The sequence below is a fragment of the Cibotium barometz genome, chromosome 52 (assembly GCF_041138505.1).
Source record: "Cibotium barometz isolate CiBa-2024 chromosome 52, ASM4113850v1, whole genome shotgun sequence".
NCBI lineage: Eukaryota > Viridiplantae > Streptophyta > Polypodiopsida > Cyatheales > Cibotiaceae > Cibotium > Cibotium barometz.
Window position 1 is genome coordinate 28,573,055 of NC_141097.1, and position 15,747 is coordinate 28,588,801.

Genomic DNA, 15,747 nt, shown 5'->3' on the forward strand with positions numbered 1-15,747 from the left:
AAAAACCAGCAAATTCTCATTAGGGCAATGCCTCAATTTATAGAGTTTACATCAAGCATAAAATCCCACTGATTTCTCCATGATTCACTCCACCTCTTTTCCTGATTCTCTCCACCTCTTCACTTTTCCCAGAATATCTCCACACTTCCTAAATCTTCTCATGCTACCCTTTATTCTCTCCTAGTAGATTCTTCTCACCTTTTCACATGTTCTTTAACATTTACACATCCTCTTTTACAGCCTCTAACCAAGGGCTTGTTCCCACACACACCCTATTCACTTGTATTTTCAACACCATTATCTCTCCATCAAGAAGTACTAAGCACTGCTTCTCTTCCATCCACCACTTACCACCACACGAGGAGGTGAGAGAGCTGAACCTAGACATAATAGAGCAACCACATCCCATCTTAGTGGTAGCTTGGGTCTAGGAGGGGCCTTCCACTCTTCTTCAGAGAATCACTAACTTTTTCAAAGAAAACCAAGATGTGTTTGCATGGACCTATAAGGATCTCCCAAGGATAGAACCAGACATTTGCACTCACAGAATTCCACTAAAAGAAGGTAGTTGGCCATTCAGGAAGGGCATTTACTGCATGAATCCAAAATATTCAGAAGTGGTGTGAAGAAAGATGGAAGAGGACGGTATCATTGTTCCCATTGAGCACTCGGAGTGGTTGTCACCTATAGTGGTGATTCCAAAAAAGAAGACCAACAAGATTAGAATATGTGTAGACTTTAGACCCCTCAACCAGTGTACAATCAAGAGGGGTTTCCCTTGCCTTTCATATAGTGGGTTTTGGAAGATGTGGCCGGCCAAGGGTGGTGGTTGAAGCAGAACATCTGCCTCAACTCACTCTAGTGTCCCCGTAAAAAAGCGCCAAATATTGAGTCTCTGCCTCTCAAAAAAATCCCCCTCTGAGTAAATTTTTCCATTACACGTAAACAAAACAAAAATAAAAACCAAAAACAAAAAACGTTTCTCTCCACAAATGGTCATGATGTATGTTATGTGGATTGAGGAGCCTCTAGCCACATGGTGTGTCATGTAAAGACGCATTTCTATTACTCATTTTGGGAATGTTCCATTGGTTATGCAAGATGACAAGATGAGGTACCTATCTAATGTACTTCATGTGCCTCTAACATAACAAAGAATTTAGTTTCTATTGGACAAATGGTTGAGAAAGGTTTGCTCGTATGCTTTAACCCTGTGAGGGCTACTATGTTGAGGCCTTTAACAACAAATGCCGTTTGGTTGCAAAAGGAAAAAGAGTGGGCATAATGTTTACTTTGGATGTAAGCATGAGGTGAAAGCTGTTATGTTTGCATAAGGTAACGGTGTTGTGGTCGATATAGAAATCTGGCACAAATGTATTGGTCATGTGAATGAGCAGCGATTGTGGAAGTCTATGTAGAATTCAGAAATTGTTACAAGTTTGCCAAAGTTTAAGGTGGATGAAATTCATAAAGTATGTGAAGCATGTCAGTTTGGAAAGCAAACAAAGAATGTATTTCCTTATGATAGGAATGTAAGTAAGAGAGAACTTGATGTGGTGCACTCAAATGTATGGGGACTAACAAAGACGACATTAATGGGAGCATGCTAGTTTGGAAATAAAAAAAGAAGTTATTTCCACATGATAGGAATGTAAGTAAGAGAGAACTTAATGTGGTGCAATTAGATGTATGGGGGCCAACAAAGGCGACATCAATGGGAGGATGTCGTTACTATGTATCTTTCATTGATGTGACCACACAAGGAAGATGTGGGTCTATTTCATGAAAAAGAAAAATGAAGTGTTTACCCACTTTCGAAATTTCAGAATGTTGGCTAAAAAGTAAACATGTTTGTAGGTTAAGTGCCTACGGTCAGATGGAGGGGGAGAGAGCACTTCTCTAATGAGTTTAGTCAATACTTGAGAAAGCATGGAATTCAAAGGCAATTCACATGTATGTACACTCTACAAAAAAATGATGTTGCTAAGAGGATGAATAGGCACATTACAGAGGTTTCTCGTGCATTAATGTGACTGAGAAGAACATGTCTCACCTTTATATTAGGTTGAAGCATGCGACTGTAGTTTACATTATAAGAAAGACTAGTAATAGTGTATGGTGTGACTCCCAAACGAGAAGTATACTAGCAGAATACCAGATTTGTCACTCTTGAAAGTGTTTGAATACATTGCATATGTACACATTCCTAATGAGCAATAAGTTGGATACAAAGACTGAAAAATGTGTGTTCAAAAGAGGTACAATTGTTATAACCCTGTTACACTTGAGATGAGGGAGAGCAGGCACGTTGATGAGATGAGAAATTGGTATGCTGCTATAAAAGACTAGATTGGGGGATGATACATAGGAGATGGTGGTTGCACAAAATACAGGTCAGTAAATCACAATTAGTATGCTATTGTAAAAGACTCGATTGGGACTAATGCACAAGAGTAGGTGGTTGTGCAGAGAATACAAGTTAGCAACTACAGTCATTGAGTGGACCAAGAGAGTTCTCTAATAGTAGGTATGTTGATAGACCATGGAGTGGTAGGTTACATGAGAAAACCAATCGTGTAGGTTCACCAAGTGCAACACATAAAGATAAAGAGAAGGTCGATAAGTCTCTTAGTATGCCTTACATTTCAACAGGCTATTCATATGTTGATGGAGAGTCTAGTGGCTCAAAGTAGAGCCTTAATGAGAATTTTGGGATTCTAGCTATTAGGATACCTAGTGCAAGGGAGAGGCTAAGGTAGACACGCTGCAAGGATACCGAAGATAGATTCAGGACCACATAGGTCAGGTAGGGTAAAAAACCCTATTCAGAGATTAACATATGATGGTTATGTAGCTCACCATTATACATGCATGGTAAAGGTTGTGCCAGAGGTTGAACCCACATGTTTTGAGAATGTTATTGGGCATGTACATTAGGACATGTTGGAAATTGGTCCCTTTACCTAAGAGTAAAAAGAATATTAGATGTAATCAAGTCTACAAAGTGAACACAACTCAGATGGAAGCATTAGTAGTAGGTACAAGGTGAGAGTGGTTTATCAAAGGTTATGCTTAGACCTACGTCATTGATCATGAGAAGACACTCAGTCCCGTTGTAAAGATGGCAACCGTAAGAGCTATTATTGTAGTGGCTACATCAAAAGCTGGGTTTTACATCAGATGGATGTAAATAATGAGTTCTTGCATGGTGAGTCGTAAGAAGAAGTATATCAGCCACTTGGTTATGAGGATTTGGGTCACCTAGCAGACTACATAAAGCCTTGTATGGATTTGGGTCTTCTAGCAAACTACATAAAGCCTTGTATGGATTCGAGAGCATGGCATGATAAGATAGCACAAATATCACCATTGTCTTTCATATGGTTGATGATGACTCATTCACTCTATGTGCAAAAGAGTGAATGTAAAGCCTTGTATGGCTTGAAGCAAGCACCAAGAGCATGGCATGATGAAAGATAGCACAATATCTTATCACCATTGTCTTTCATAAGGTAGATGTTGATCATTCATTCTATGTGAAAGAGTGATAGGGGGATTATGGTCATCACTATTTATGTGGATGACTTGATTGTTGGGTTGTTTTGCAAAATGGAAAAGTAAGTGTAAACACAGGTAAGATTTTAGAGAATGCCACTATGTATTGGAAGATAGTGGATAGCTTGATCTACATGACAATCACCATGCCATACATGAACTACACAGTTGGATTGGAGAGCCAGTTTATGCAGGTTCCTCGGAAGCCGCATTTGGATAGTGTGAGGTGCACACTATGTTACATGAGGTCCAAAGTAGATTATGGCCTCTTGTTTGAGGATGGTATATAGTTGTAGGTATATGGATACACTTCAGATGCAAATTTGATCGATAGCATGTTAGACAGAAGATCTACTAGCGGTTATGTTTTCTTTTGGGAATGGTGCTATTACGTGGAGAAACAAGAAGAAATCCTTGCCTTATCGAGTACAGATGTAGAGTACAGGGGTGCTGTGACAATTACAACATGTGAGGTAGCTTGGTTACGTAAGCTACTTAAAGATTTGGGGCTACATGTAGTAGGTAGATTATCATCGATTGTGATAACCTTAGTAGTATACAGTTGGCTAGGAACCCAATGTTTCATATGCAGACCAAACACATAGAGGTCCATTATCACTTCATTAGAGAGACGGTCTTGGCAAGAGATGTTGATCTCATGTATGTTAGCACAGAGGAGCGGGTGGTTGATATTTTTACTAAGACCTTGGAAGTAGCTTCATGGATTCCACAGTATGCTTAGAGTCTTGGAGATGGAGTTGAACTTAAGGGGGAGTGTTGAGATATCAAACTTAACACCAGTTGACACTCATGAGACGTGCTTGGATGTGACCGCTCCACCTTTACACCACTAGCACGCAATTAGCTGACATGAGAGATCTTCGCCAATGATTCTATAGCTAGAATACATATACTTAGTCCAACCAAGTTATGGCATACTTATCTTTCCAGCTCACCTACTTAGTGTGTTCATATTATGGACCACTTGTACATAGTACTCTAGTACTTATGTTGGTATTCACTTATCTTTTGTAGACCTCTATTGAGAGTAAGAAGAAGAAGAAGATTTCAGCCTTCTATCTCTGTGTGTGTCTTATCCATTGTTGTGTGAGAGTGGGTGTGTGCTTTGCAAGAGCTTAAGCTCTCTATCCTCCCCTAATCTTTTCATGGTACAAGAAGATACTTGCATACTTGGTCTCTCATGGGTTTTGTAATAGTCCAACGAAGAGCACCCTCTACATTAGGAAGACAAAAGAGGATTTATTTGCAGTCATCGTTTTATACGTTGATGACATGCTACTCAATGACCTTGATGTTGAGATGAGAAGATTTCACCCTTCAAGGTTGGATTACGAGCGGATTTGGACCTTTTGTATTTTTATTTAGGTATTTAGTTCTTACTGTGCGATAATGGGATAGTCATGATGCAATCAAAGCACATACAGAGACTGCTTAAAAGATTTAATCTTGAGGATTGTAAGCATGTGTCTAATTAACTGTGTCTAACTAACTAGTTGTGTTGGAGAGTTTGTGCATTGCCCAAGTACCAGGCATTGTAGCAGGCTATCAAGCAGGTTTTCCACTACTTATAGGGGTAAAAGTTTCTTCGAGCACGATGCAATGCCCCATGTGCATTGAGTGGTACAAAACAACCATGCATAAAAGGGGTAGTAGTTTATAATGATGCCTTAATACAATCCTTGGATTTATTAATATCACACATCAATATCTCATAAGCCTCACTTTGATTCACGTTAATGTTCAGCCTCAATCCAATTCATGCAAAGGTATGGTGTGCCCTTCAGTTGTTTCATCAAAAATGATTGCAAAGGTATGGTGAGCCCTTCGTTTGTTTCAATTGCATTGCAATTATAAATGATTGCAAAATTATTTTGACTCCCTCTTATCCTTACCTTATTTAAAAACACTTTATGTTTTGTTTATATGGTATTTTGAAGGGAAACGTTTTCATATCTATATATTTTGGATTTTGAGGGCAAAAGTATGAACATGAAGCTGAAATCTTGATATATGGTATTGATGGTGGTTGACATTTTTTAGTAACCTCTTGTTGCGCGTGCGCGCGCGCCCGCGCGCCCGCGTGTGTGTTAAGAACTATTCACGCGTGCTCCCCGTCTGTCCACAGCATGTGTGTTTATAAGAAGCCTGCCACCATCTAATTATGTGTGTTTATAAGATCTAATTATGTGTGATTTGTAGCATCACGGAATGGTAATGGCACTAATTTTATAGCCCTGTATTTTCCAACATTGTTCAAATGCTCGTTTTCCAGCCTGCATTTCAAAAAAAAAGTACACAGTAAAAAAACATTATATTCAAAACAATTTCTTAAATTTGATAAACAAACTCGACTAGCATTTGCCATTAAGGTTTTTTACGTGATAAATATTTTGAAAATTAAGTGTGCATAAATATGTCACTAACTCATAACTTGACTATAATCATAGGTTAAAGAAATTGTATGCAAAACAATTTCTTAAATTTGATAGTTTAAACAAACTCGACTAGCATTTGCCATTAAGGTCTTTTAGGTGATAAATATTTTGAAAATTAAGTGTTTGTTTTACATACACACTAACTCATAACCATAGGTTAAAGTGTGATATGAAATGTAAATTTTATAATAAAAAATAAAAATGATGGTACATCTCATACCTATAGAAGTTCCAATGGCCTCGCCTAATGACTTCCAACGCTGCAAAGAACAAATCAGTTCCATTGTGCTCAATGTTCTTGATTTGCCAATGGGTCACTTGCTGCAACCACGCAAACCTAAGGATAAAATTTAAAGCCTGCAAAAAAGAAAACAAAACTATTTATTTATCTTTTTTTATCATTACCAAAAAGAAGAAATCCTTCCAATCCCAAGTTTTTTCCAAAATGATAAATATCCTTAAATAGGTGTTTCTCATTTATTTCATGCTTCTTTTCATATTAAAGTACACTGCTTAATAGCTTACTCACATGAAGATGCTTTTCTATATGTTTCAATCATGTGTTTAATGTTGACACCTCAAAGCCATGGCTAAAGGCATATTTCTTGTCGGGAGGGTGGATCTAGTCTATCAGCTCAACAAGCGTGCCATTCGTCGCTGTGTAGCTATCGGCATCGAACCTAAGTCCCCATCATGGAACCTAATGGTGCTACCAACTCAACTACACGCCCGAAGGCATATTTAATCAAGCAAGGATTAATTATTTATAAACTATTATAACTAGATATACCTTATGAATAACAACTATATATAAGTAATGAAGCACACGAGAAATTATCGTTGGCAATGTAGTCTGGGTTGTTGAGACAAAGTGTGCAACCCACATGGAAATTATGTGGGAATTTGGTGACGTTCTCAATAAAATTCCCTAGATTTTTTCACAAATTTATGTGGAAATTTGTGAAATTCCCTTAAAAAATTAGGGAATTTCAAAAATTTGCCACATAATTCCCATGTGGATTGGACAAATTTGGCTCGACGTCAACACCCAACTTGTTGTCACAAGTTAAAGTTTTGCCCTCTACATTGGTGGATAGGTAGTAATATATGTAATATAATTAGAATTACACATACAAAAAAAAAAGAATGCAAGAAAATTGCACTTACAATTGAGAAATAATAGGTGGATTTATTCTTGAGGAGGAGTTGGTCTCGAAGCCAAGGATTTTCAGAATTGGGCTGGAAAAAGCCCCAGTCACGAACAATGTCCCAATACATTTGGTACAACGTGGCAAAGCTTGATGTGATCACAAACATGACAAGCCACCATGGAGTGGCATAGTAAGTATATGATATCCTGGCTGCAGCTGCTACCATAGCTGACAGGTACTTGCCACCATTTGCAAGGTGTGATTGGTCCCCTTCTTCTACCCATCTCCTAACACACTATACATATCAAAATCTACCATATAATTAGAGAAACTTGGAGAAACAAACCCAATTTAAAATGAATAATCATGGTCAATCTTTTGGAAGGGATCAAATTTCTTTGAAAAAACACATATAAAACATATCAATCGTTGTGTAGTCCTCACTCTAGTTTTATATTCACCCTTGTTTATGTATACACTTAACCATTTGTCCTTTTCGAGACCTCTAAAATGATCCCATTCTTTTGAATTGACTTGTTCAAAGTTTGTTGAAATAGAAGACATTAGATATGGCATACATCTTAGCAAAAGAAAAAATTAATTCGTTGAAAATAAAAGCTAGCTCTCTCTCTCTCTCTCTCTCTCTCTCTCTTTCTATATATATATATATATATATATATATATATATATAGTGTACATACGTATGTACGTATATATGTATGTATGTATACTTAGCATCTTTAATTTACTATATATTAAATATTCTTAAAGAGTCACTTTACCTACCAATCCTTAAATATTATTAAAGAATTGGACGTGCTTCCAAATTAGAAGAGAAATATGTAGAGGATTGCTCATATTCACTTTAAGTAAATAATATAGATTGAACTCATGTCAATAGATGCACTCTCTGTTAATATGAAGCCAATAGACTGAATTTAGAGTTATAATTTTACTCTCAAGTCTACATAGTACTTAGACATGATTTTTTTTGAACAAATTCTCATTTAAGATGTAGTTCTTGATTTTTTTCCCCTTTTTTTTCCCTTTTTTAAAACCGTAAATGTGCCAATGCTTGATTATAAATGTATTTTATCGTTTCTTACTTTATTCTGTGAGGGAGATCGATATATATTCAAACACACACACATATCCACGTCGCGTAGCCCTGATGGCATCGAACGCGGGTCCTCTCGCTCTGGAACCCAACCGTTCTACCAACTCAACTACGCGCCCGTGGGCTTTTCTTACTCTATCCTAATTACTTTTTTTTGTATGACTATGTCTTGTCGAAGAAAAAAAGTAAATTAAAAAAATAAGTGCAATTTCATAAAAACGCTTGTGATTTAATACTATGTGCCGAATGAAATTCTTTAAAAAAGTATTAATATTTAATTGTTATTGGGTTAGGGAAGACTGTGTCACACCTGCATGAGCCGCCACCAATAGGGTAAGAAGGATATAAGGTAAGCTAAGAATCGAAATTCATTGCTCCCACAGGCAGCTGTGTCATGGCTTTGGAAGAAACCTCCAAAATAGTAACACATCACAAATTGCAATGAACGCAATGCAGCCACCTATATATAAGAGCGCCCACACAACACTAATTAAACATGATTCCTCACAGAGAGTTTAAGAAGCAGTGGATTGTAATAAAGCTCTTGAACTTTATGACCAAAAACCTTTACCTGACTGGTGAGTTGATCTGCAAGGAAAAAATCCGCCAGGAGAACCTGCCAAAAAGCAATTCAAAAATATAGCTATATTTGTAGTGTCTTGATCTGAATTCAAAAATATATAATAATGATATTTGAAGTGGCTTGATTTTGAGTATAGAATCGAGCTTTTCTTTTTTCTTTTTCTTTTTCTTTTTCTTTTTGGCCAACGAGCTACCCAACTCACGCACCTGATTAGATGAATAAGTTAAGCTTTTGCTGTTTGTAACAGTTGCCTAGACTTTCTATAACCAGGAAGTTCTGCTTTTTTATTTTCTACTTTAAATATAACTTTAAGGCTCTTTTCAAAAAAAGATGATGCATTTTTTTTGCTTTTTGGAAGGATGGCTTTTGAGCCAAAGAGCTACACCAACCAAGTCACATGTTATTTGCAAAATTATAATGTGCTAAAGGTTCCCCAAACCATTACAAAAGATTGATGCATAATGTTTTGTGATGATTGGGGAGCCTTTAGGACATTATATTTTTGCAAATTGCTCTCACAAATCAAAACATGCATACCAAATATCAATTAAACTTACCTTGTAGAAGGGTGCAAATACCACTCGTTTCATGCATCTCAAGAAGTATACACGGCTCGATCTATAGCAAACATTAAGTGGGCATACCAAGAGTAGCAGCAAAGCCTGTAAGATTACTTTCTCGTTTAGTAAGTTTTCGATTTAGAGTAAAAAATTCTCAAGCTTGTGTAAATTTCAAGTTTTATTTCAAAGATTTTAAATATACATTTCTAGGCTATCCTTCTAATGGCCATAAAGCACATTCTTCTATTTTTGGGGGAAATTTTTTCATATGTGAATTATTTATAATTCTAGTACCTCTAATGCTAATGTTGAACTATGCTACTAGATTGGTGGACCATTTGTCTCATTAAATATTATTTATTTCTTGAATTAAGGATGACATGGTCCATTAATTAAATCCATGAAATTGAGCTCCTAGCTAGGATAGTTTGAGAGGTTTGGCATACCACAATGGTTATCAAGGGTACCATGTCTGAATTAACTTGGGATCTTGTAGAAGAGACATAGGCCACGAGATGGCCTAGCATGCCACCCAAGATCATGGTTGTAAGGCCAGTGCATACCAAGAGTACCTCACGATGACGTAGCTCAGTCTTGGGTGCAAACTCAAATATAAAGGCATAGTTTATCCTTGCCTTCCTCCATGCGTACACGTTCCACCCGTAGATGTACATGTGCAATAACACCAGGAATAGCATGCTGTTCACAACATTGCCAATGAAGCCTTGTTGATTAGAGATTTTATATAAAAGCTTCAAGATTATTAGTGCTAAAATGATGCTAGGGAAAGTACATCGTACCCGAACACTTGGTATGTTGCTTGTGAATAATTCTTCTCAATTTCCTTAGATGAGTGGAGCTTATAAAGATGCAGCATTATTGCATAGGCCATGAGTAGAGCGAGGGAGCAACCCGAAAATAATCCTAGAAATAGATTTGGGCGTTTTTAGTTATTATTAAAAAATATGTTTTTCAAAGAAAACTAAAGGGACAATATATTGTGGCAAATGTCACTCTTGCATACATGTAGTAAAGTATATAGAAGCATCTTCATAATGTTTAGCTCTATCTCTAAAATAAAAGCCATTTTTTTCAAAAAAATATGTAGACGTGATCCTTTCATTAATGACCTTTGTCACCCAAAGGCTAAACAAATCCTCAAGAAGTTTAGTTAGGTCTAGTTACAAATGACTTTATACCTGTATTGGGCTTGAATGCTATGCATTGAATATTCATGATCAAATTCTAAGTATATGCATTGGAATGGTTATAGAAAGATCAGCTTTGAGAAGGGTCTAAAAGTTTACCAAGAAAGAATGTAATGGTGTGGGGTGCTTCATTTTTCATAGGCCTCAATAACATCATGGCCTTCTTCTCATCATCCTTTGCAAAATGCTCAGTGAATAGTGTTTCAACTTCATCCATCATCTTCATCACCTAATCCAATAGAGATCCAACCTTTAAGTGTATTGATCTCCCATATTTGAGTCTTTCACGGTGGGCACTATAAATATTGATATGTGCACATATACTATTAAAATTCCACATATACTATTAAAATTCCACAAGACAATTTTTGAATTGTTTTGCAATGCTAGATGCAATGATAGTTTCTAGTCAAACATTTTGGGCCTTGCTAAGCCTTTATCAACATTGAAAGTTTTAAAAAGTTATAATTGAAAACTTTATTTTCAAAAAGTGGTTCACTTCTCTCTCTCTCTCTCTCTCTCTCTCTCTCTCTCTCTCTCTCTCACACACACACACACACACACACACACACATACACGCACGTTGACACTTTTTAGATCCCATTTCTTCTTTACCTTGTCAGAGGTGCTAAAGTGAGCTTTTTCCACAACCTTCATATAGGTTGGAGATGCTTGTCTTCCAGTCACCTAATCATAACAAGCACACTATAAGTTCAATATATTCATTATTGACACAATCAATTTTTCAATACTAGTCTTGTTCATCAAGTGCACCAAGTTTTAATTTTTGCATGCCACAAATTAAAACCAAGCTAAAATGGTGTCCCATTGGATATCTATCAAAATTGCACCAAGTCAATGTGATCTAGGTTTTGATTTTATAATCAATGTAGTTTATTTGATGAAACCAAGATTAGTTGTTTTTCAAGCTAAAAGTACACTATATTGTCTATGGGGCTTACCTTGTCGTACTTCTTGAGTATTTTGGCGAATGCAAGCATATTCAAGGAGCTGCAAGTTCAAAGCGCCCTTCAATAAGTACTCTTCTAGGTCCATTTGCTATTGTAGCATATGAGGCCTTTTCTCTGATAGACCGTTGTGTCTTGTTTTGTTTTGTTTTTTTTTGGACAATGATTTTTTATTTTCAAAAAACAAAACTATAATAAACCAGAAATTAATGTCTAATGAAGAGAAATAAAAGACAGCTTTTTTTTAAAGGAAATTGAAATAGGTTGCCATGAAAACTATAAATTATTATGTAATCTGAACCATAAAACGGGTAAATTATTTTGCATAAACTATTAGTATAGCCTATAAATCATTCTGTAATGGTTAATCTATCTAAATATAGACCAAGACTCTAAAGGCTTATGAATTGATCTCTATTGAATTCTAATGAAGGTGGTGGTAGTATTAAGTTGTACCTGAAAGTTCGCAGCAGTCCGAGTCCACGATAAAACTCGACGAAGGCGGTGCGGAGCATTTTGCGAGCATGTTTGATTTTGTGCATGGAGACACAATTCTCATTTAATTGATCACCTCCCATATTACTACTGCAGCTTAGGCCTCTATTGATGCTTACATTGATAGTGGATTCAGATCTCAGCTGCAAGCTGCCACTCTTTGATCTGCTCATGAAGCTCTCGAAGAACTCCGTCGTCTTCATCTTGTAATCCCATAGCCTCTGGCTAATGATGGATATGGCGGATCTTGCAGGCAAGCCCATATCATGAGGTAGTGGCGCAGCTGCAGAGAAAAGATTGCCCTCACACTTGCATTCTTTTGCAGCTTTGTTAATGCCATCATTATGAGTATTAGCGCAGCAGCCACCTTTGGCATTTGATTTCTTGTAGAATACATCCCCCTCCCGATCATTATACATAATATTATTAATGTTGTCATCATCATCATCATCCTGATTAATGTTCCTTGCAATTACTGGCTGAGCAATTATAATGTCCACATCGCCTTCTAGTGTATTAATATTGTCATCTGCTATGCTCATCACATGATGGCTGCGCGGAAAGAGAGGCCTTTCCGAGCTATCATCGCTCTCGCTGGCAATTGAGAGATTGCGAGCTGGCTCTAACCCGTGTTGGTTTAGCGGGTAATTAGAGTTTTCCTCGCTCTCTATACCTCCTGCAGTAAATATAATTAAGGTTATCACTTCATCCAAACAATATCATTAAACCTAATCCTATCAATAATGGCACTAATCTTATCCATAGGAGTAGACATGCAACTGTGCTACCACTTAACCTTTTTGCTAATCTCAAAATTATTATTTTACGCTTTTAGTTAAAGTGGGAATGATCCTTTTCTACTGTAGCTTTATATTAACGCTGTAAAGCTTATAGTGACAGTTACATCAATACGTTCAATAAAGTCCAGGCCCGGCCAAAGTAGCCAATGATCATCGCGTATAATGTCTTCAGCCTACGGTAAAGAATCAATTCTTGCATTCTAATCGTTGTTGATGTAAAAGTAAAGTCTTATAAAACCTTAATGACAACGCGCCGACACACACTTGACAAATATCAAGATCTGTAGCCCCTTCTGTCCCCTCTCTCTCGCACACACACGTCGTATTTACGTATGCATGTGCACGTTCACATACACACATACACATGCATATATGTGAATACATATGCATATATGACATAAATGCAACTGTACCACACATGTGTAGTGTATAATCATACATAGATGCAAGTGTGTGTGTTGTGTGTGTGCGCATTATACAAACGTAGTGTATAATTTGAGAGAGAGAGAGAGAGAGCGAGCTTCTCATGTGGAGCGCATGTGCCATACATGTGTACATCGATGCAAAAGCACACACCATGTACACATATTACCCAGGGGCATAGTGTGTCAATGGGGTATATGCACAGTGCACACATGCAAGAATGCCCATATACACATATACATAACACAAAGATGCGCATTCATTACAGTTTACATACATAGAAGATAGTGTGTGTGTGTGTGTGAGAGAGAGAGAGAGAGAGAGAGATGGGGATCCTTCCACATGTGTGGAGTGCGTGCATGGCAACGTAAGCTGATTGACATTAAATAAAAGGGAGCTTACCAGCTTGATGATGACCTTGGGCGCATGATGAGAGAGATGATATCGCGCGAGTGGACGTTCCCAAAAGGAAGCCAAAAAGGCGCGGGGTTGAGGGAGAGGCGAAGATTGTAATGGCGTTAGAGTCGAGATTGGCGGAGCTGCTGTGAGAAATATCATAGGCCTTGCGGATATCCGTGAGGCTGGCCAGCTGCCGGCTGAGCATCTCCGCGCGCTCCAAAAACTCCTGCTCTTTGCTACAGAAGAAGTGGTTCACCTTGTTCAGCTCCTCATCCAGCCTCTTGAAAAAGGCCCTCTCCAACTCATCCTGCGCTAATGGCTCCAACAGCTCCGTCTCATAAACGCACTCCTCGCCTGATCTCCTTTGATGCACCTGTTCCACACCACACCACACCACATAATTAACACCCCTATTAATTAACATAAACACTCCTATTAACATATTCATCATATCAACACTCCTATTCACGTAGTTTTAAACAGAGAATAATTATTACCCATGTATATAAACATATCCGGGACAAAAACACACAGTTTCACATCCATAATAATTAATATTACCAATGCATACAATTATTCTCTTGTTTAAAAAAAATTTATCAACCTTTTTTTTTAAATCGAACCAAACATTGGTCCAGAAAAAAAGTTACGAGGTGGACACAAACCACACACGTGTACCAACTCTTAATATCCTAACTCTCTTGAAGTCAAATCCCTTTCCAACTAGACTACAAAAACCACACACGTGTACCAACTCTTAATATCCTATCTCTCTATATGCCAGCTCTCTTTTTCTTCTATTTCCACCCCTGGTCAACTAGACTACACAACAACCCACACACGTGTATCAACTCTTGATATCCTAGTAACTCTCTCTATATGCCTACTCTATTTTTTCCTATGATGAACCATACACACAAATCTACTAAATGTCTCAAACCCTCTACCACAACTCTTTGGTTCATCTGTTAGTATAGACAAAGAGAATTGGCTGATACAAAGAAACACTACCCTCTACCACAACTCTCAATTGTTCATGTCTTATTATATACACTAAGAGTATTGGCTAATTCAAATAATTGCATTCGAACTACATAGGGTACGTATGTACTATATTTAAGGAAAAATAGACCAGTGCCAAAACCACTGCCACCGATAGGGCCATATAATAGTGGTAATTGCACTGCCAATATGTGGTCGAGCTAGTAGAACGGTTGGGTCTCATTATGGGGTTCCGGTTTGGTGCCTGTGAGGTACACGACAACGGCTGGTTGACACAACCAATGGATTATTCCACCTTCCAAACACAATAGTAGTAATTGCACACTCACTTATCAAGCCATAGAGCCATTCAAATGTTCATAATCAGTAGCTGTTGTTAAGTGCATTGTTGCATAATTATCTCGCCTCTGTGAGCTTACCATACGTATTGCCTACTTACCTTAATCATATCTTCATGACACCATGGATGCATCGTTCGTCGTGTAAAGCTGCTGAGGGGCGTCCAAGTACCTTCAATGGACGCCAATTTCTTGCTAGCAGCTTCTTGCAGAATTACCCGGGGACTTTCCGGTAATCTCTGCATCTTAATCTTCTTAATGTGCTTCTTAAGCTGCCAATAATCACAGAACTTGTGGCGCCATTCAGGCACAAGCTGAAGCTCCATCTGCTTGGAGAACTTCACCATGGCTTAATCCTAATGAAGGGCAAACACAAAGCTAGAAAATCTACACAGAAATACAAGGTGGGAAGTTTTTCACTTTCCTCTTACCACCAAGCTTAGCTTCTACTTAAATAATATTTGGAAGGGTAGTCATATTCGAGTCTCATTTACATCCAAAAAAGCCCCCAAGTGGACGCTCGTTATTCCCTTAGTGGTGGTAGTTGCTACCCCACTTTCCTCGCGCTTTTTTCTTGCAGCGTACCCTTGTACAAATGCCCTCTCCAAGAATCATCGCACCTCCTAAGGAGCTCCCCCCTCCTACAATGCACCCCCCAAATCGTTACCCACACAAGCCTTTTCCATTTCTCT

General features: G+C 37.8%; 1 protein-coding gene across 2 annotated transcripts; it reads right to left on the reverse strand.

Moving 5' to 3' along the window:
• Positions 1 to 5,505: 5,505 nt before the first annotated feature.
• On the reverse strand, positions 5,506 to 15,484 carry LOC147609010 (phosphate transporter PHO1-like). Of its 2 annotated transcripts, none has more exons than XM_086788109.1 (14): positions 15,157 to 15,484; positions 13,719 to 14,088; positions 12,055 to 12,769; positions 11,593 to 11,641; positions 11,246 to 11,317; positions 10,730 to 10,850; positions 10,223 to 10,346; positions 9,869 to 10,121; positions 9,420 to 9,524; positions 8,851 to 8,895; positions 8,590 to 8,739; positions 7,179 to 7,457; positions 6,232 to 6,368; positions 5,506 to 5,849 (listed from the first exon to the last, which is right to left on the reverse strand). In XM_086788109.1, exons 1-14 carry the CDS (start codon positions 15,400 to 15,402, stop codon positions 5,759 to 5,761), a joined length of 2,757 nt encoding a protein of 918 aa, XP_086644235.1. In that variant the 5' UTR covers positions 15,403 to 15,484; the 3' UTR covers positions 5,506 to 5,758. The 2 variants fall into 2 exon arrangements, with proteins under 2 accessions (XP_086644235.1, XP_086644234.1); XM_086788108.1 differs by having other exon boundaries at positions 10,730 to 10,859.
• Between the last annotated feature and the right edge of the window lie 263 nt (positions 15,485 to 15,747).

What these genes read in the sequence shown, in the direction of transcription:
- LOC147609010 (XM_086788108.1), bottom strand. Translation starts at nt 15,402, where the DNA reads ATGGTGAAGTTCTCCAAGCAGATGGAGCTTCAGCTTGTGCCTGAATGG. An exon ending in ACTTTAGCACCTCTGACAAG is followed by an intron (nt 10,860 to 11,245) that starts GTAAAGAAGAAA and finishes CTATTGGATTAG; the next exon opens with GTGATGAAGATGATGGATGA. An exon ending in TACCCTTGATAACCATTGTG is followed by an intron (nt 9,525 to 9,868) that starts GTATGCCAAACC and finishes GTAATCTTACAG; the next exon opens with GCTTTGCTGCTACTCTTGGT.